This window comes from Sus scrofa, chromosome 1 (assembly GCF_054392235.1).
Source record: "Sus scrofa isolate SSC_HxYL_T2T_F1_AM1 chromosome 1, Sscrofa_HxYL_maternal_Yorkshire_Landrace_v2.0, whole genome shotgun sequence".
In the NCBI taxonomy this organism is placed as follows: Eukaryota; Metazoa; Chordata; class Mammalia; order Artiodactyla; family Suidae; genus Sus; species Sus scrofa.
Genome location: NC_139383.1, coordinates 123,259,198 through 123,280,885, shown reverse-complemented (window position 1 = coordinate 123,280,885; position 21,688 = coordinate 123,259,198). Strand labels below are relative to the sequence as shown.

The following is a 21,688-nucleotide window of genomic DNA, read 5'->3' as shown; positions in this document are numbered from 1 at the left end:
AGATGGCACCAGTGACACAAATCTTCCATCCAGCCCCTTGACAGACATTGATAATTGATCACAACACTTCCCAGTTGAACTTCTGAATACTTTTCAACATGGCACTTTAGAAAGCTATTACCAAGTGAATGGAAGGTGTCATCTCTAGGGACTAATACTTCACATATCTGAGGTACTAGATGCAGAACACATGTGACCACTAGCGGGCACTCAATAAGAGTTTACCAGAGTTCTGTAATACTGCAGGTTTGTCTTGATCCTTCTCTAAGTGCATGTTGATGTTTCATAACTACTTGAATAACATATCTTCATGCCCATAGCAGAGTCCATCCTCTGGGTTCAAAAGTTACTGCTTCCTTTTCCAATTATGGCTAGTACTTGAACATGCAACTAATGTGACAGAAAGATATCATTTGAAAAAGTGAAATTTAGGTGAAAAAGTGTCCTATAACATTTTCAAACCTATGCTGCTATCACCAAGAACACAAAGAAGAGTAATGGCCCACCTCCTCCCCCCAAAAAAAACCTGGTTTTAATTTCTTATTGTGAAACTATGCAGTATGCCAAGTTCATACTTTAAGAGCCAAGTATTATTAAAGTATCATTTTAAAATGCACTAATGAACAAATTAAGAAGAGACAGACTCAGAGAGCTGGAAAGGGCATAGCTATAATCTAGGTAAAAGGAAAGTGTTATATAAATAAACGTGTCAAAAGAAGTCCAATGCCTTGCCCAAGGTCACATAGCCCATTAGTGACTGAATAGGGACTGGAACCCCATATCCTGATTCCCATTCCAGGGCTTTTTCTAAATTTAAATTTTGTTGATGTTTCTTTAGAAAGCAGATTTGATGGCTGACCAGGAAATATGAATATCTCATTTTTATTGACAACGTCTTTTAAAAATGATTCAGCACAAGGAATTTTGCTTGATCCTTTTTTTCTTCAGTACAATCAAAACAGGTGACAACAAAATAATTTTTCATTTCCTTTCTTAAAGGTAAAATGCATTAGGAAAACAGTGGTGATCTACATTCCTAGTGGATTCCACTCAGAGATGAGGTGCTGGGGCATTTTCTCCACTCCCTTCATATGCAGAAGCAGGAAATTCTGCCAGAGGACAGCAGCCACACTACTGTGAACCTCAGATAAAAAATTATTTCCCTAGGCTTATAAAGAACAGTTTTGTGCTCTTACAACCAAAGGGCTATATTTGAGGGTCCAGGAAGGGGACTTCAAAATCAATCCCTATCCTAATGACTTCCCACAGAAGAGCTGGTTTTGGATGAGCAGAAGGAAAAAGGAATGGCCAACCTTGCCTGAATTAGATGCTGGTTACAAATTCACTGCATGAAAGTGATTCCTATTTCATATATTCCTTCCTCTGTAGAATCCAAGTATCAAAATAGGCACCAAATACCAGTCTTTATGAAATGGTCACAGCTGTCTGGCTCACAGTTACTTCACCCAGCTAAGGGAATTAAAATCTGCACTTTATTAGCGACAGGCCATACAGGCATTTGGAAAAAAAAAAAAACAAAAAACTGTTAAATACCATTTTCTTTCTGTAATTATTTTATAGCATCCTAGAATTCTGGACACCTGGTCAGGAAATCTCATCTACTTCCCCAACTCAGAAATTGTACTCCCTTCCTGATGGAATGTTTTAAAGAACTCCAACAAGGACAATGCTCCACAGCAACAAAGGCTTTCTGCCAAATCGAACTATCCCTTCCCAAACCTGAAAGCAACAGACACCTCTTAGCTTCCAAGAGAGGGAGCCTGAAATGTGAGTGAAGGATATGGTTGTGTCCCTGGCTTAAAACAGTAAAGATCATAAAGGGAGGCTTTTTGAAAGTCAATTTGAGATGACTGGACTGGTTTATACAATTTTTTTTTTTCAAAAGACACCATTAGGATAACAAAGTAACACTCAAGTCTGTTCTCCCCAAGACAAGTGCAGAGACTAAAGTTGCTTAATTATTCAATAATAATGGTTAAATGTCATAAATCTTTTTTTTTTTTTTTTGTCTTTTTGCTATTTCTTTGGGCCGCTCCCGAGGCATATGGAGGTTCCCAGGCTAGGGGTCGAATCGGAGCTGTAGCCACCGGCCTACGCCAGAGCCACAGCAACGCGGGATCCGAGCCGCGTCTACGACCTACACCACAGCTCTCGGCAACGCCGGATCGTTAACCCACTGAGCAAGGGCAGGGATCGAACCCACAACCTCATGGTTCCTAGTCGGATTCGTTAACCACTGCGCCATGACGGGAACTCCAAATGTCATAAATCTTATATCTATCTATGTATGTAAAAAAAAGCAGGAAATTCATTGAGGACTAAAGTGATTAATCTTGCACCTGCTTTATTTTCCTTAGAGAACAAACCAGAATGGAAGTACCACAGTTGAAAGATCTCCATTTAAATATCTCCATCTTAAACAGACTTTCAAACTCTTTGAGCTTTGTTTCCTTTTCTATAAAAACAGAAATAAGGCCTATTCCTGCCACAGCTATTGCACTGTTCAGTGAGATAAAATGTGAATATGCCTAAGGCTTAGCTGGCTAAAATGGAAATTTCTCCCTTTTCTAAGTTCCTTGAAGGAAGGTCTCCTGGATTCATCTGGATTCCCAACATTCTAACACAGCACTTAACATGCAGTCAGTATTCAAAATATTTAATAAATCATGTTAACTGTGGAAAGAAACAAAGGTGGGATAAGGAATTCAGGCTGGCTATCAACAGGAATCTGATTCATTTGAAAGTTGTTTTAATTTGTTTCATAAATCTCAGTAGTTACATGGATAACAATTCAACACAGTGAAACTGAGCCATGCAAGCCAAGCCCATCACTTGGCCACTTCTGCAGCAGGAGGATAATCGAGGACAAATCAGGCTTACTACACTTTCCACCCACAGCAAAGTGGCCGTGACAATACAAAAAGGCTGCCATGAATTTTCCAATTGAAGAATCTAAACCCCTGAGGAGTTCTCAAAGCAGCAGGCATTAATAGGAGTTAGGTGTAAATAATTTCCTATCCTCAATGAATCGTTGACATAAAGCTGCCATGTTTTATTTCAGTAATAAAATGTTTTGTTTTTTTAATAGTAAACGCTTCAAGTGATTTGCATTAAATCCTGCAGTAGTTTTTGCCTTGGAGAGTTGAATTTTACTAAGCTTGCCAGTGCGCTGTTTTTGGTTCATCAAAGGAGAGTACCAGATAGCAAGTCAAAAAGGAGACTGATCCATTAATAGGAAAAAGTTCAGTTACTTTTCATTAAGAGAAGTGGGAAGAAGTAGATTGAGGACTTGTCCTGTTAGTTATCTCCTTTAATAGGACTGCTCCACTGTTTCTACTGATGAACTCTGAAAAGATTTACAGACAACACAGAACAGACAGTACTATCATTTAACTATATAAAACTAAATTTCTATTGTTATAAAAAACTGTATTGATGATCACCTCAGTATACTACCTTGCAAAGTTGGTAGCCTTTGAATATTATAATCAAGGATAATAAAGGTATTTTGGACTTTAATGAAAAATAATCCCCTTATTTTACTTCTAATTAAGACCTATAAAAGGAAAACACCTACATAAAGTAAAACAATGATACAAATGTCCAGATCATTTATGAGGCAAGGGAAGAGGCTTCCTGATGAAATATCAAGGTAGTTGGAGCAAAAGTGGTTCTGCTGCCTTCCATTCTTCGCTTTGCTTCACGCCAAAACATCTGGCCAAAAAGTGAAAAAACACCCAAATGGCATTGTATAGGAAAACACCTAGATGATTGATTGCATTTTTTGCTTTAAAGTCAATGTTTTGATATTATGGAGACACGGCCTTTGTTCAATAGGTGTAATCTCTTACCGGCAAAAAGCATGGTTTTACAAAGCCTACTTTGACAAGGACTAGTTTATCAAACTTAATTTTAAATCACTTAAAAGTTTTAAATAATGGACCCAATACTGTATGCCCTGAATCCCACTTATCCTGAGTCCTAGGCTGAAAGGCAGGAAAAAAAAACAAAAGACTTCAATAGAAAAAAAAAAACAAAACAAAACTGCAAACTAGATTTTCAAAGTATGAAGATAGCACAAAGTCAAAGGAATTGAGAAACTAGACACATTTTTAAACATCTCTAAAATATTAATCTAATGTGATTGTGCCAGTGCATTTTAAAATAAATTCTGTATGCACAACACATTACACTAACACACAAAGATTACACAAATTGTGTTAGTGTGGTAAAGAGAAATCAATTAGGACATTAGCAGTTAGGTAGCAATGATCCACCCAGCTTCTCACATACCCATCTAACCTCAAGGTCTGTTTCTGAAAGTGAAAGGAAACTGATGAGAACACAGAGACAAAAGGTCATTAGTCATGTTCCCCAGAGGACAGTTCAGTTTGGCCGACCTTCAGAGGACAAGGCTAGATCCAAGTGAACCAGAGGGAGGTATGGGATGGGTATTGGGGGTAGAGGGGTTTCTTTTCCAGAATGAGGCTGCTTGGATCTTTCAGATTAAAGGGCTTTGAGGTAATTCCAAGAACCTGTGATACAGATTAGGGTAGACCTAGTGTTGTAGTCAATTCAGGATTCCAAGGACTACAGCAGGATATTACTACCAGACGTAAACTGTCTCATTTCCCCAGCCTCCCTTAGTCATACCACCAGGTTTGACATAGTGCCTATGCTGAATATCATGGAGGTCTTTTTGGTCTTCTTAGGGGTCCACAAATCAAATTCTGCCTCCCCACTGTTTTCAAACTATTTCTTTAAGGATCAAATTTCTACATGTATGAAAATTACTAAATGATGTGACTTAGGTGTGTCATTTAATCTTTCTGTGACTCAGTTTTCTCACCTATAAAATATGATGAGAAAAATCACCTCATCCAGTGGTTATAAGAACTAAATAAGGTACTGGATTACTGAACATCCTGGTAGAGTGAAAACTCAAACTTCTAACTGATTCGGATTCTCCATGTAAACCATCAATTCAAGGCAATTTATTAGTGCTCTTAAAAAACTAGGCTCTCCTTGTTCTGTGTTTGTTTATTCATTCATTTATCCTTCTTTCTATAGCTAGTAAGACTCTTACCAAACCATGAGAGACACATAGGGCAAAAGGATAGAAGAAGGTAAAGATGGCGAAGGCCATCCTATACATTGACTGATCTCTCAGAATTTCTGATGATGACCTTTTTCTGACTGGGCCATGAAGACAGACTAATGCAAGCTGGTTCAAACACACCATGGTGGCCTGGCTCTGAAAGGCTCTGAGCAGTAGAGTAGAAACTTTGGGAGGGCTTTAAAACCCTTCTGTCAGTCCTCAGAAAGCAGAATGTGACTTGATTTCTTTTTGTCTTCTGCTTGGAAACAAATGTTCTTTGCCTATCTTCCCTAGGTTTAATTAGTCTTCTGTCTTTCTCAGAATTCAGTCTGTTCATTTGCAAATGGAAGACATCAGAAAGGCTAGTGAGTGTGGGTGTGGGTGTTGGGGGAAGGAGACTGAAGTGTTTATTTTCAAAGCCATGGGAGTCCCCATTTGAAAAAGCACCCAGCTTATCTCAGTGTTTTTGTTTGTATGATTTTGAATTAAAAGGTTGGAGCAATTCATTTAGGAGATTAAGTTGTCTTACAATGGGCCTAGTTGCCACATTTATTCACTAGTATGGCTAGGAATAAAGCTTTTCTACTACACTCTTTTTCATTATTCGAGTGCAATAATTTTAAAGGATTACTTTGATTTGTGGTTTTATTGCCAATTAATTTCACATTAAGTTTATTTGCTGGTCACAGATAAAAATCACAAACCATGTGTGTAAGAGTTTAGAGTTACCAGTTTTAGCAAATAAAAAAAATACAGGATGCCCAGTTAACATGAATTTCAGAAAAACAATGCATTAAATTTCAGTGTAAGGATGTCCCAAATCACTGGTAAATCATAGGGCATACTTATATTCACTTATGTTTTATATTATTTACTTAAAATTCAAATTTAACTAGATGATCTCTATTTTATCTGGCAACCCTACAAGGTTTTCATGGATGTTGTACATGTTCCAAGGATGCCAAGGATGAAAACTGAAAGAAAGTCTATTTTATTGCTATACTTAAACTTGCTCCCTGCAGATCTGAAGTAGTTCATCCATCAGAATAATAATTCCCAGTGAATAAACAGATACATTGATAACTCAGGAAATTGAGTGAATTTTGACTACAGGCTAAGACCTAATTCTGGTCACCAAAGCCCATTCCATTCACAGTAATTTTTCTCACTAAGAAAAAGTAAAACACAAAAGTGACATCCAGTATCTTCAGCTGAATTAGAAGTTAGTATCACGAACTACCACATTTAAAGGCCAATATCAGCATTCATTTATGTTACAAAGCAAACAACCTGTGCAAAGAGGAGTTGAAACACCCAGTGCATAGCCTAAGGTTGAAGAGGCCTTTGAACCAATAAATGAGTGATTTCTCCACAGGAGAATAAATATGTGCTTGTGACAGTAAACAAACAACAAGCTGAACTTTATGTTGCACAAACATTTTCATGTATCTGTTGATATAAATAAATAGTTGAGTGAACAGAGGGGTTACTGAATTTTTTTCTTTCAATTAAAAATAAAATTTATGTCCTTGACTTAAATATTGTAAGTAGTTTCAAACATAATAATACCTATTTTGTACTTAAATGATTAAATTCTTCCTCTTTGCTCTTGGCCATTACAAAAAATATAGAAAGGTCTACCTGATGCCTTCCCTATCCCAGGGAATTGGATTGTAATATTTGTAATATTTCATTCCTGAATCCCTGAGTTAATAAAATATGATGAACTAATGAGCCTAACTGTGTATAGCTTATAGGCAATTTCATTACCTTAAAGTCCCATATAATATTTAGGAAGCATGTTTTTTTTATAGACCTCAAACCACCTTAATTTTTCTTTTCCTTCCTCCCTTCCTTCCTCTCTTTTAATAGGTACCTTTTCAGAAAAAGACAGAAACGTGAAATGAAAAGCTCAAATTAACCTTCAAATATTTGGTCAAGAAATCTCCTTTTTGCCATTTACATAAAATGTTAGGAAAATCTTGCTAGGACTTGATTTTGAAATAAACTGCACGTTGGAGGTAAGATCTGCTAAGAAATGCCACTTGAAAGCTGCCACTTGACCCGGAATTCCTCTACAAGAAAAGCTAGCCATAACTACATGTGATACCTATATGAGAAACTGCCGGAATGTCAATTTCATTTGCAGTGGCCCCATATGGCTTGATCACTCTCCCTGGCATGATAAATCACTGGAAGAATCCTTACCTTCCTACGTTTGATCTCTGCTCAGCAAGATGGGGTTTTGATGTGAAGAACTCCAGATCTCTTGGGTCAAAGACAAATAGCAGTGGCACTGACCTGCAAAGTACTAAGTCTCTATTAGACTCAAGTGAAAAGCCATAAGCTTCTGACAGTTCCCTCTCCAAAGAGCTGACCCGACTCACCATGGTTTTCATGAGCTTAGGCCGAGATAGAAGCTGCCAAAATGGTTTGAAGGAAAAGTGCCAATAAGCTTTTTCTTTCTACCACTATTACCAAGTATTAAAATTGATGTTCCCTAAGGTTTAAAGGAGGAGTTCTCTGGGAGAATGCTCTAATTTCAAGTACTCTGAGTGTTCGGTAAAAAGGAAATTTCCAGTGGATCTTTATGACACCGCTAATCACTCATTTATAAAAGGAAAATCATTAGCAGAGATTTCTGTGGACCAGTTTTTGGTAATTATAAGGACATTGAGGGAAAATACTGTATACAACATTGTTCTGGGTGAAAATTTGGGGTCCCAGAAAGAATGTAACTAGATATACAAACAAGTTTGGTATTTTTCTTATGCTGTCATAATCCCAGGTTTGGAGACCCAAAAAATCAGAGTTCTGAAGAGATATCTTACAGCTGTTTTTTGTTTTGTTTTGTTTTGTTTTGTTTTGTTTTTGGTCTTTTTAGGGCTGCACCTGTGGTATATGGAGGCTCCCAGGCTAGGGATTAAAGTGTAGCTTTACCTGCCGGCCTATACCACAGCCACAGCAACACAGGATCCAAGCCGAGTCTGAGACCTACACCACAGCTCACAGCAATGCCAGATCCTTAACCCACTGAGCAAGGCCAGGGATCGAACCTGTATCTTCATGGATACTTGTCAGTTTCGTTAACCGTTGAGCCACGATGGGAACTCCTCCTACAGCTCTTCTAACCCAACTGTTTTCATAACTACCAGGTGGGTTAATAAACAAACATCTCATTCCACCCTATCACTTTATAAGTAATAAAAATGATGTTCAAGGAATTTACATAACTTATCCAGTATCACAAAGCATTTTCAGATCCTCAGAGTCTAGTATAGAAGTACTCAGTAAGTGATCAACTAATTTGTTCATTCATTAATTCAGTGAGTATTTGTTGTGTGCCTACATGTACAAAGAACTGCTAAATGAGCATATATCCACAGCAGAGCAGGGATCAGAACAGAGGTGTTGTAATGCTCATACTGCTGCCTTGTTCACTGCTCCACAATGCACCATGAGGGGATTCTATTTCAAAGGAAGGGGTAAGTGTGTGGGAGTGGAGTGGGGAGATTCCTATCAGAAAAGAGAGAGAGACACTGAGAGGGAGAAAGATACTGAGAAAGAGAGAGAAGAAGCACACACACTCTTTAAGGAAAGAAAGATATTCATTTTCAAGACACTTTACCTGGAATTAATTTTCTAGTCTTAGCATTCTATTAGTAACTGCAAGTGGAATAAGACTGTATTATTTTCTAGTATTCATCCATTTACTCATTTTTCTCAAAGACAGAGATGTGTCAACCACATTTTGTGCCATGGTATCAGCTTTCATGAAAATTCAAATGCAGGAAGATAAAGCAGTCTAGGCATTACGCAATAACCGTATCACTTGATTTGACATTATCAAACACATAAGTTACTGAGCAGTAACAATAATAAAAATCTGAAATAAACCTTTAAAAACACATGTGAAAGGTTTCTCACAAGAGAGTTGTGTTCAGAAGTCATTTGTGACTACAAAAATAATGGCAGAATCACTCTAAAAATTGTAAGACAAAAAAATGATGTGAAATTTTAGTTGGCTGTTAATGACGAGGCGTTCCAAGAAAGCAAAAAGTGTGCTATCATTTTAACAGCTGCGTTATTTCAACAGCCGTCCCTGCTATAGCATTCACAACTACAGACACTCATAAATAAGTCCCTCACTTGCTCTCTGTAGAACTAAGTCACTGACTTTGCCGATGTTCGTTAAGGGCAGAATGTTTGGGTTTTTTGCTTTTTGGGTTTTTTTGGCTAAGTGTTGTTTACGTACCCATATTTGTATACATGTGTCTATACTGAATGTCGAGCAATAATCTCTCTCCTTAATTTGGATCATCAAGAGTTCCAAAAATCACCCTGTTTTGTGTGCTTCTTTTCTAAACCTTCTCTTTTTCTCTGTTGGAATTCCTGGTAATGATACCAGAATGTGGGCAAACCTCATTAGTCTCCCTGCTGTTTACAAGACAGGATTTATGCTCAATGTGCTGAACACAATGACACACATCACTGAATGGCTAGAACTACCACCCGGGCTCTAATCTGAGAAAAATTTCACTCAGGACAAATACCTATTAGCATAGAGAAACATGGAAGAGCAATTATAGCCAACATGTGTAGTCTTTTAAGAGTACCCCAATAAATACCCATTTGTGAAGGTTAATTTAATGCAACCCAGGCTGTTATCTGGAATAGTATGTGTCACCAATTCAATCCATTAAGTAATTACTAGATTCTCAAGAGGGCTCACAGAAGTCAAATGTGGTTACTCCAGGTTCATTGCTTCTGGTCTCCCTAAGGACCATTTAGACCAACATCTGGAAGAGCCGACTACAAAGGTTCCCTGGCACAACTAACCAGGTTGTGAATGAAAATGAAAACAGGTAAATGAGTCTAACCAAGAAATGCGGGTCATCAAGGGCCTGTCTGAGAGAAATACTTAGGGAAGCGGGAGAGAAGCACAAATGCATAAAAATTAAAAAAGGAGATGAAAAAGGTGAGAAGAAGGGATGTCTGAATGGGAAGTAGAGAAGAAAGAGAAATGTATTCTCTCTAAAAGTGAAGACTGAAATCTGGAGACTCTTAGACATGGTTTAAAGGAGACCACTTGTCCATAGTTTCTTTTGAGCTATTTACAATGAAACATTAATTGTGCATCCCAATCACCACTAACCTCTGTAAGAGAGGCACTGTTAAAGTTTGGATGTTGCATGAATTTCTGGGGGACCATTCTATTTATTCTGTATCCTCGAAGAGGTTACATGTAATAGATGAATCTAATAGTACTTAAGCCTTGGGGAGCAATGGTTGCTCATAAAAAACAAGATGGAATATATCCACTCAACTGTTTCTGGCAAATGCCTCTCCTGCATAGGTTATAGTCAGGTAACACAAAATGATGGCCTATGAAGGGGAGAGAAAGCATTAGAAAGAATGTGAAATATATTCACTTTCAACAGTCTTATACACCCTCATCCCAAGTGAATCTGAATAACCATACCAAAGAAAAGCACTTTTCGAATGAAAACACAAAAAAGCAGGTGTGATTAAGGATCATGTGTGACTTCCTAACCAATGAAAAACCAAAAATAGAGCTCTTTCCTTGTATAGCCTGAAGAATCACACCTACCTTGCTGATTAATACCTAAAAGTGTTGATTATATCAACTTTTTTGTTTGTTTGAAAACATTCTCATCTTTACAAGTTGAAACTCTTTCTAATGACAGTTACAACAATACCAACTTGACCTAAGGTTGGGATTTGTGTCAGAGAAGTAAGTTTGGGATACTATCCTATAAAATACTCAGCAGTGTTTTAGGCTAATAGTTCAAATTTCATTGTCTTTGTTGTGGTTTTTGTGCTTGTTTCTGTTGTTCTGGGCAGGGAAGGAAAATGATTGAGTCCTGGAATTGCCACCTGCTAGCTATTGATCCTGGAAAAATCATTTAACTTTATTATGGTTGATTTTCTCACTTATAAAACAGGAGTATTAATGTAATACTCACATCATAGGACTGCCACAATTATTAAAAGAAATCACACATGAAAAGTACTTTGGAAACTGTAGCATTAATTAAATATATTAATTAATATTAAGCTATGAAAAGGGTAATTGCCTCTACTATCTATTAACGATAATAAAATATAAAAAGTATTCATTTAGTAAACATTTCCCAAGCATTTACACTGTGAGACACTGAGCTAGATGCTTTGGAAATAACAAGAAGAATAAGAGTTTACAATCTAGGACAGTTTAGAAGTAGAGAATTAAACAGAAAATATAATTCAAGGCAAAAGCTGCACATTTTAGGAGTAGCACAAGAATTAACAAGGGCATTCAGAGACTGTGTTCATACTAAAAAAATAAGTGTGGGGCTAAATTTGTTAGGTATTACATAAGTAATATGCACAGAAGGGCTAGATTCAGTCTTAAGGTTGAAGAATTTTATTCCTCAGTAGCTTCTTTAGAATTAGACATACATGCATGGATCAAATAACCTATAAAATCCAAATACAAAGGTGAATGTATAACACCAGCTTTAAGTTTAAAACACAACGAGTTCAAACATTAACAAAATGCAGAGTAATGTTATTTTCAAGCCTGGTGCTAAGGAATCATTTAAATTCTTTAAACTACCAGGATGAAGCAGAGTACTGAATTAATTAGTCAAGAAAAAGGTCTGTCGATTAAAACTTATTTTTCACATTATATTGTCACCGCTCCAGTTTTCTCCAGTCCTATAAACCAAGAGCAAACAGTGAAAAACTCTGGTTCTCCTAATTGTATTCCAAAATTGCATAAATGCATAAAACACAACTTTGAAAAATTCTTTACATATTAATATCATTTGGCTTTCCTATACATTACAACATTTGTCTTTAAAATTTATCTGTGTCATTATTGAGAACAAACACCAATTACAGACAAACTAAAATGCAAATGTAAAAGGTAAAATTTTAAATAATAAAAATAAACTTTCAGAAGACTATGTAGAAGAATGTCTTCAAAAACTCAGAATAAGGGTAGATTTCTTAAAGAAGACAGTAAAAGCACTAAAAAACATAAAGAAAAAAAAAAACCAGAAAAGTTCCTCTCTGTTTCCATTTAAAACTATTTGACAGTTTTCCCAAAAGAAGAAAGAGGAGAAAGAAAAAGCACAATGGTGGGGGGGGGGGGAGAGAAAATGTTCACAGAGTATGACTGTCAAAAGATTATAATCCTTAATATATAAAAAGTGCTACAAACCAGTAAACACACACATATACAAACAAATGAGCAAATGAAATACTAGCCAACTCACAAAGGAGGAAAGCCAAATGCCCAATAAACATATGAAAAGATGTTCAAACTCACAAGAAATCAATGAACAGCAAATTAAAACAGTAATGAGATAACATTTCACATTCATCAGTTTGGCAAAATTCAATAAGTAAAAGAACTCCAAGTATAAGTGAGGATATAGAGTAAATGGGGAATCTGACATACTGATAGAGGCTGTGGAAACTAGTATGTTTTGGACAGAATCTGGAAATCCCTAAATAAGTTGTAGATACATCCATGACCCAACAATATCCTAGAAAGTCTCTCACTCAGGGAGATAAGGAGATATGTCAAAGAATGTTTACTGAAATAGCAAAATGCTAGAAGTATTGACATTTATCAATATTAGCATAAATTAAAATTGTGATATATTCAAAAAATGTGATACTATGCTGACAACAACTAAATTACAAGTACATCCACCAACATGGATAAATCTTGAAAAAACTATGCTAAGCAAATAAAGCAAATTGCAGAAGAATACCTACGGCATGGTACCACTTATATAAAAAGATCTAGCAGCAAGACAATAGTATATATTATTTATGAATATGCAAACATGTATGAATACATACACTGATGGGAAAGGTAAATGTCAAATTCCTCTGAGAAAGGAAGGGGAGGAGGGAGCAGAATGGGAGAAGTTCGTAGGAGGAGCTTCAACGTATTTCTTGAAGAAAAATTGGAAGCAAATATTGCAAATAGTTGAGAACAAACAAATCTTGGTATATGTACACAGATTTGTTATACTGTCTACATTCTCCTATATGATTGAAATATTTGATTTCTTCTCCCTGTATGTCCAACAATACAGTGTGCTCTTGATATGCTGAGCCTGAAACATTTTTTTACCTTCTGAATCCTCATGGTGCCTTAAGTGCATTCATGCCAAGCATTCAGCATCTTCTATTACACACCATAGTTATCTGTGTGCACATCCTCATCCACACCCAAGTGAGAATCCTCTCCAGCCTCTTCAGGGCAGGGCACATATCTATGTACCTTTTTGTGTCAGACAGTGACTAGCAATAGTCTGTACATAAGAGGCTGTAATAAAAGTCAGATGAATAAATAAGCAAATAAATGCAAGGAAGTGAAAGCGCAGCTGTGACTGCAGTTAAAAATAAAAAAGACCCCAAGGTAATACAATTAAATAATCTCTCCTGTGAAAAATCAAGTTATATTAGTATACAGGGTACCAGAGTCTAAAATATAGACAAGGCAAGAATTCACTGGTTTCAGGTTCCACCAATCAGTCTCATACTATTTCCTAATCTCACAAAAAAATGATTCAGTGAGAGAGCATAATTTTCACACCTAGGGAAATAAGACTTTAACTTATACTCTGTAGATTTGTCAAGGCTTTTCATAATTTTGCCTTCCCAACAAGGTCTGCTTATTTCCCCTCTTCCTTCCCACCCTAAATCCTCCATCATTACACACCTTGGCCCATAGACTTGGTATATGTCAATGGTGGGGACTGCATGAGGAGGGAAACAGCTACTTTTTGCCTCTTAGTGGGTTTACTAAATTCACGATATTTTGCCAGATCCCTTACTGGGGTAGGTTCCATCCTAACTGTGGAAAGGGTCACACATCTTATAGCATTTTTTGACTTGGTTTAATCTATAAGAAATCTTTAAAATGTGGCAAAAATATCCTGAGAGTCATTGGACTTGGTTTAATCTATAAGAAATCCTTAAAATGACCAGGGGCAAAAATATCCTGCGAGTCATTGGACTTGAAATATGAAGACTTAGGTGAGATAAAATGAGATTATGTATGAGAAAATGCATAAAAACATGATCTTTAATTATTTTGAATTCCCCCCATAGTTTATAACCAAAATTGAAAAGTGTTTTAATACCCAGGATGTCCTAAATTCTATCTAAATAAGTGTTTTCAGTTTCAACTGGACAATAGTTTTATCTCTTCAGAGATCTAGGAATAAAGAAACTGTTACTTTGGCTCTCCAAAGGTCAGACTGTGATAAGAAAACAGAGAAGATAACTACTTCTGGAGGTAAAAGACCCGAAAGCTTCCTTCTTTTACAAAAAAAAAGAACGTTCTCTCACAGATATACTAATTTTTAACCACATTGTACAGAGGTCAATAAATCCCCATGTTTAGCCTCAGGGAAGTTTTGTTAAGAGCCCAGAAAAAGTCTAGATGGTGAAAGCACCCAATTATTATTCCAAATGGAATTTTCAAAGGCTGGAAATGTTTTCAAATTTTGTTACACAACAGAGCTTGCTATAAATGAAATTGTTAAGATTCTCAAGGGAAACAATTTAAAACATAACTCCTTCATCTTACTAGCAGACAAACTAGCAACAGAGAAATGCCAAGGATAAGAAATTTCTAATTTGGATAACCTCATATGTCTGAAAGGCAAAACGTAATAAAGCTCAAAAGACATGCCTGAAAAGGCAATTAAAAATTAACCAAGGTGACATTATGGCAATCACTTCTATGTGCAATGATTTGGTGTTTGAGGGGAAAATGACTGGTTTTGAAATTACCTGTCACAGCAAATAAAGAAATTAAAGAAATGTGAGGAGAACTTTAAAAACAGTCACTATGTGGTGCTTTTACTTTTTAGAGGGTGAGGTGCCCCCAAACTGAGCAATCAGGACCACTGAAAGACTCTTCAATTTTAAATTATATAAACTCAGGTACCTTCCCATTTCCAAAAGGTATTTACTTTCTGAGAATGTCTTCTTATGCTGCCATACTCCCCAGATCTATGAACCAAAGAACTGGCAACATCTTTTTCCAAACTACCTAAAATATCAGAAACAGCTCTTTGCCAGTCAACATTTAAGCCCAGCCAACTGGGTATACTGAGGCATATTAATGCAGAATTTTGGCACAAGTGTTAGATATCTAATTTGACTATTAAAATACTGGCTGGGAAATTGTTTAATTTAGTAATTTTTTTAGTAAAGACAAGTCCTTGAAAGAGAAACCTTTAAGGTATCCCATTTGATGAAAATACAGTGTAAACATGTAAGGATTCCACAGCTACCCAGAATATTAAACTTTTATGACTAATTAAAATAGTAAAAAATGACCTGTTTCAGAAAATCTTATTGCTTATACAATTCTGATCTTTTTAAAATGGACATCCATTCATTTGAAAGAATAAATATAATCATCTCTACACAAAAATAAAATGGAACTAACCCTTGGCTGAGTGTCTTTATATGCTGCTTACTTTCACACACTTGCTCACTTAGTCCTGACAAGAACAACCATGTAAAGTAGGTGCTATTATCTCAATTCTGACAGAGGAGAGGAGAGGAGAGGAGATACCATCCATAACTTGTTTTACTACTGCATCTCCAGAATCTGGCACCATATCTGGCACTGTGTGGTGAATAAATGTTAACTGCCTACATAGCTAATAAGCACAAATCTAAGATGTGAACAAAGGCCTATTTTAACTCAGAGCCTTTTGTAGTCAAAGGGTTATAAACTTTTTCCAAAATGTGGATCATATAGTCCTACAGTAACTACTTGACTCTGCCATTGCAGTCCAAAAACAGCCACAGAAAGTATGTAAGTAAATGGCTGTGGTTGTGTTCCAATAAAACTTTATTTACAACATCAGGCAGTCTGTAATTTGTTGACCCCTACAAGCTGTTACTAAGATAAATGAAAAGATAAAAACAGACACCAGTATGTGCATTTCATTATCCAACTGAGAAAGACTTGAGGGAGAATGGCATATATTGATATATGAAATGTTTTTGGTTTCATCATGGTTTGATCATGATGCTAATCACTGTCCAGTGCAACTCATTATGCATGTCTGGTTTCTCCTAAGCCATGCTACAAGGAAATCAGACCTCATAGAAAAGGCCCCTTAGAGAATCTTCTTCCTTAAATAGAGAAACTATGTATATAATTCATCTTATAGAAATAAAGGACAAAATTGCCCTTCCATATGATTCCTGCCTGTAGAGTAAGAGGCATCAGACAGGACCTCAGAAAAATTACCTAATTCAAGTCCTACCAGGAAGCTGTTTAGTTTCCCTGGGTTAAATAGAGGTAATACAAACATCATAAAGTGATACAATCATGGAAAAGTATATTTTTGAAAACCTTAGGTCCCCTACAAACACAAAGTTTGATTAACAACATATGATCAAGCAGACAATCTTGATCAGAGATTTGGAAGCAACCAAATTTATACCATCTTTTGAGAAAAAATCCCTGGGATAGGCAAGAATCTTGCCCCACAATGGAAGGAAGGAAGGAAGAGGAAGGAGGAAAGAAAGAAAGAAAGAAAGAAAGAAAGAAAGAAAGAAAGAAAGAAAGAGAAAGAAGGAAAGAAAGAAACCAAAAAACCCCCAACTGATAGTAATGTCAAATACAGTAATTTAAAGTCAAGGAGTCAGAAGCCACAAAGTGTATCTTTTTCTTAAGAGGAATAAAACAGTTCATGTTCTCTCGATGTCTGCAACAGAAGTAACACAAAAATAAAGATTTAAACTCTCACTCTCTAAAGAAAAAAAAAAAAAAAAAGGATGTGACTCGTAGGAAAAGCATAGTGTATGGTGAGGAAAGCTTTATCAGTTTTTTAAAAGTCAAGGCCAAGTTCATCCTTATCAATTATTCTTACTTCTTCCTACTCCATCTCCTTCAAAAGGTTTTGCAAGGATCAAATAAGATACGCTGAAAGGCTAGATAAGTAATTAGGCCCTATAAACAATGTAAGTGGTATTATAAGTATTATCTTTATTGTTATTATTGCATTGATCAAATGAACTACTACCATGTTGATAACCAACTTTTGGCACCCTATCTAAGCTCCTAGGAGGACACTTCCACAGCTTAATAAGCATAGTGAAAAACACCGTTGTTAGGAACATGGTCACTTAAAAATCCTTTGAACTGAACTGAAATTGATCCCAGAAAACAAGATATTCAATAAAAGGTTGTTAAATGAATAAATAAAAGAATAAATAGTAGTTACCCAATGTACAATAGCTCTAATTTTCAGCTGATTGCCTTTTATTTTTTTCTCTTCTAGTTTACTGGATCAGTCCTCCATAACCCTCTTCTTCCCTATGTTCTAGCTCTCTACAGTATCAAATGCTGGAAGAAAACAAAACCCCTTAATTATTGTTAGTTATGGGCATAACTCTCACTGGAAAAGTGGTCAACAGAGATATAGCACAATGCTTTTATGTGTGTTTGGGTGTGTGGGTGTGTGGTGAGGGTGCAGTGGGGAAGTGGGGAAGGGAGAGCCAGAAGAACTGGGAGAGACAATAGAGAAGGTAGGGGTGGGATTAAGACAAAAAGTTTCCTATGACTTGGGAATCTGGAAAAGATCACCACCTCTGCAGTCAGGGGCAGTCAGCAAAGTTTGAACCTCAATTTTACAATGTGTGTATTCCTATAATATATTCAGGTATTAAAAAATTTAAAAATCAGACCGATAAAACAACTCAGAAAATCTTTAATTCACAGCTAAAACCATAAAAGCATGGCTGAAAACAATCACATTCCTAAGCCAGCTATTAAGCAGTCTAAGAAAGAGAGTGCACATTCTCCTGGTCTCAAAGTGGTCCCCTCACTATTCATGTTGGTGGAGATATCAGTCTTTCCTGACTACCCATAGTACTGCCGATTTTAAAAGAATATATATGTATATGTATTTATAATATACCATATTGTTTTTAAAAGAAACATTTAAAAAACTTGGTGTCTAGTCTGCAGTAGGAGGGAAATAAAAATAGACCTATTCCAAAGAAGGTACAGCCATTGATCATTAGTCCTGAATAGGTGTTGGTACTTCAGAGAAAGAGGCTTATTTTAAAAACTAAATGTAAATGCGTGAGAGTCAATTCAAAATCGCTGGCCCTTTCAGCATCTTTCGGGACTGAACTTTAATTCTGGGGCATTTTCACCAGACAGACAAAAGCAGTAACTTCTATTGATCTCCCCCATTCTCCTTTTATTAAAAAAAATGTTAAATACTTTTAGAAGAAAGAAAAGGTAGGGAAAAAAGTGCAAAGTTTTTTAAATGTATACTACATGAAATTCTCAAAAAATATAACCATTTACATGTAAGTTGTCACTTTATATTGGTCCCCAAATCATATTTTAAAATCCTATCATTATATAACCTTCACCAAAGATATATATGTTTAACAAGACAAAAATTATTCAGGATCCATCTAGGTTTATCCTGTACCATTTTTGACACAAATATTGTACTTCCTTCCTATGTGTTATTCAACAAACCCTCTAGCATATTATTTTCTCTATTACTTTTCTAAAAATTCTAGTGAGTGTGTTATCACTGTCCTAAAGGACTGTCTGTTCTATCTTGTTCATTCTTCTGCTTAAAATTGCTAACAGAATTTCTGATCATAAGTGAATTGTTAAAAAATTCTACGTTAATTTTATTTTCCTTTTAAGTAGAAAAATCATTACCCGCTATCTCTGGCTACCAAAAGAGCAGCTCTGCTCTTTGTGTTAAAGAAGCTGCTTGCCCATGCCGCTTGTCTCAGAAAATTTAGAAGTCTCACCAAAGAGCTGAGGAGGAAAGCTGCTGGGAATGCTCACAGATACCTGACTTTACAAGGTTTTGTGAAAAAAGCTAGCCTTTAGAGTAGTATTACTCAGTGTTTATGAGGGTTGTTTGTCAAACCTAAAATAAGGTGCCTCCTCCCCACAAATTAAAGAATCAAGTTACAATCCATTATTTCATTTCTGATTGTTTTTCTTTGTAATAAGTGGGAAAGTGGATACTGGATAAGTCTCCCTGAGCTGGAAGACTCCACATTAAAGGCTTCAATTAGCTATAAATCAGTTGTCTTTCCTACTGGGGGAGAACAAGAGAAAAAAGAAAGTGGGGGTTGTCAGAGAAAAAAAGAACTGGAAGAGCTTCCAAATTAAATTCCGAGATACCTACTGCATACCTAAAACTCCTTTCAGGGGCTTTAAAGAAAATCCAAACCGAAGTACGACTAAAATCAAATCTGAGGTCCTCTCTTCCGCACGGATCTTGCATCTTAAGACCTTATTTAAAGGTCTTATTTAAAGAGCCTGGAGAGGTTAGGGACCCTCATAAAACAAAACTCTTATGCTGCATGCTTTCCCTGCTTGTTCCTAAAAGCGGAGAAGTGCCACACATTGGCACCATTGTTATGCAAACAATGCTTAAATGGTTGTAACCATTAACGACCTCTCATTAAAATGGCTTTCAAAAATTTGTCACACCATCTAAAAAAGCTAACAGGTACATTAAATCCATCTAAATTGGCATTCAAAACACGAACCACCTTGATTTTTATCCTAAAACTCAGCAGGTAAAATTTCAATATTCTGATAGATTTTTTAAAAATATCCCTTTCAAGCATTAAGCCAGAACCAAACAATTTACTTATTGACAATATTTAGTTTATCTCGTAATATGTATGACGGAAAACAATTTTAACTGTATTGTGTGTGAGCAGTATGTGTTTAAGTTGATAGGACTAGGTCTGGAGTAGAAATCAACTGAAAGGAATAGAAAATCAAACAAAACAATTATAAAAGGAATTCCAAGAAACATTACTCTAAATCGAATCTATTTCTTCCTCTCCCACCCTAATGCCATAACATAATCCCACAGAGTGTGTAATTAATACATTTTTTCCATGTCGAATTTGTGGAAAGCAAATTCTAATTACATGAAGGTGGCGAACGCATTTCTTTTTTATGCTGTGCAACAACAAAAAATTCCTGCTTGGCCAAACGAAGATGCCAGAGTTCGTTATTAAAAAAAAAAAAAAAAAAAAAAAATCAGTTCAAAAGCGAACCCGTTAATTTGCACAAATTTAAAGACGTCTCAAGTTTTCCAGGAAAACTGCCACAGCCTACAAAATTTGAATGAAATGCTGACATTGGATCTACGGTATTCAGCAGCCAGGTTTCCACGATATCTACAAAAGCGGCCAGAGCGCTGCGTGCCTTGGACGATCCTACGGGAAAGCCGCTCGCAGCGCACCGAGCGGGCTGCAGAGAACCCGACCGGCCCCTGAAGGCAAACCGCTGAGAAGAGACCGACTGCCAGACTGCATGGCCAACCTGGCGAGGAACGCTTCTTCCCAGTTAGAGGAGTCAAAGCCGACGCCTTTCCCGCAGCAATAGGAACCCACCCGAAGAATCGGACCAGAAGGCGGGGGCAGATGCGGTTTGGGAAAGAGCCGTTGACCCTCAGAACCTCGAGAAAGGCTGGGGCGGGTCCCCGAGGCGCCCAAGACCCCGAAGGACTCCAGAAACCCCAACCCTGAGGTCAGAGTGTCCCTAATGCTGCGCGAGGACGACAGCCTGGCCGGGGAGACCCCGGCTCCCGACCCCGTCGCGCCGCCCTCTCCAAGAGACCACGGAGAAGAAAGAAGATTCCAGAAAGTCTCCGTGGACGGCAGGCCCTTGCGGAGCCTTACCTTGGTGTACTTGATCTCGAGGTTGGGCGTGGGCGACGGCAGAAGGTGCAGGGACGCCATGAGGGCGGCGGGGTCGGCCTTCACCTCGCCGGGCATCTCGATCTTACTGGAAGTCATGGAAGCGGGCCGAGGTCTCGCTTACCCGCGGCGTGGGCTGTGCGCGCGGTCCGCGGGCCGGGGGCGCGCTCGCCTGTATATAGGCAGGTGTCAAGCTGGGGCTCTTCTTATTGGACGTGAGGGCAGAGGCGCGGGGGGCTGGTCCATCCTACCTAGGACGCCTGGGCTCAGCCCCGATTTACATAAAGCCCGCCGCCCGCGCTGCGCGGCCGGGAAGCTGGTGGCCCACGGTCAAGTGCGTCTGGCGCCCCCGTCCTCCCCCCGACCGCGGGGACTGGCTCACGCCCACGATGCCGCCGCTGTCCTCGACGGCGGGATCGAAAACGCGCGCCGCTGCCCTGAGGAACTCAGCCAGCCAGCCAGAGCTCGCCCTGGCCGGGACAGCGTTGGCGAGAGGCACACCTTGGCAGATATCGGGTACCAGTCGTGGCCCCGGAAGCGGAGCGGGGACTGGAGGGGGACCCGAGCGGCCCGGCACTGACGCGGCCCCGAGAGTTGGGCGCCGTGCCAGTGAGAGAAGCCCGGGGAGCTGAGAGGGGCCGGCCGAGGATGGGGCGAGCGACGCTGCAGCGGCCGCGGAGGTCCGTTCCCGCCCAGGGCCGCGGAATCCCAGCTCCCCTCTCTCCTGGGTACCCGCGGGACCCCCTCCGTTCTCCTTCCCTGGCCAGGGGCGTCGGGTGCTCCGCATCGACCCCTGTCCCCGCA

The 21,688-nt window shown here is 38.1% G+C and overlaps 1 protein-coding gene across 2 annotated transcripts in view; it reads right to left on the bottom strand.

Moving 5' to 3' along the window:
- ALDH1A2 (aldehyde dehydrogenase 1 family member A2) overlaps positions 1 to 21,035 on the bottom strand; it is a 103,642-nt gene extending 82,607 nt beyond the window's left edge. For both annotated transcript variants that reach the window (XM_021094598.2, XM_021094609.2), the window contains exon 1: positions 20,867 to 21,035. In XM_021094598.2, the coding sequence (XP_020950257.1) occupies positions 20,867 to 20,983 (117 nt within the window). In that variant the 5' untranslated portion in view covers positions 20,984 to 21,035. The remainder of the gene's footprint in view (positions 1 to 20,866) is intronic.
- Between the last annotated feature and the right edge of the window lie 653 nt (positions 21,036 to 21,688).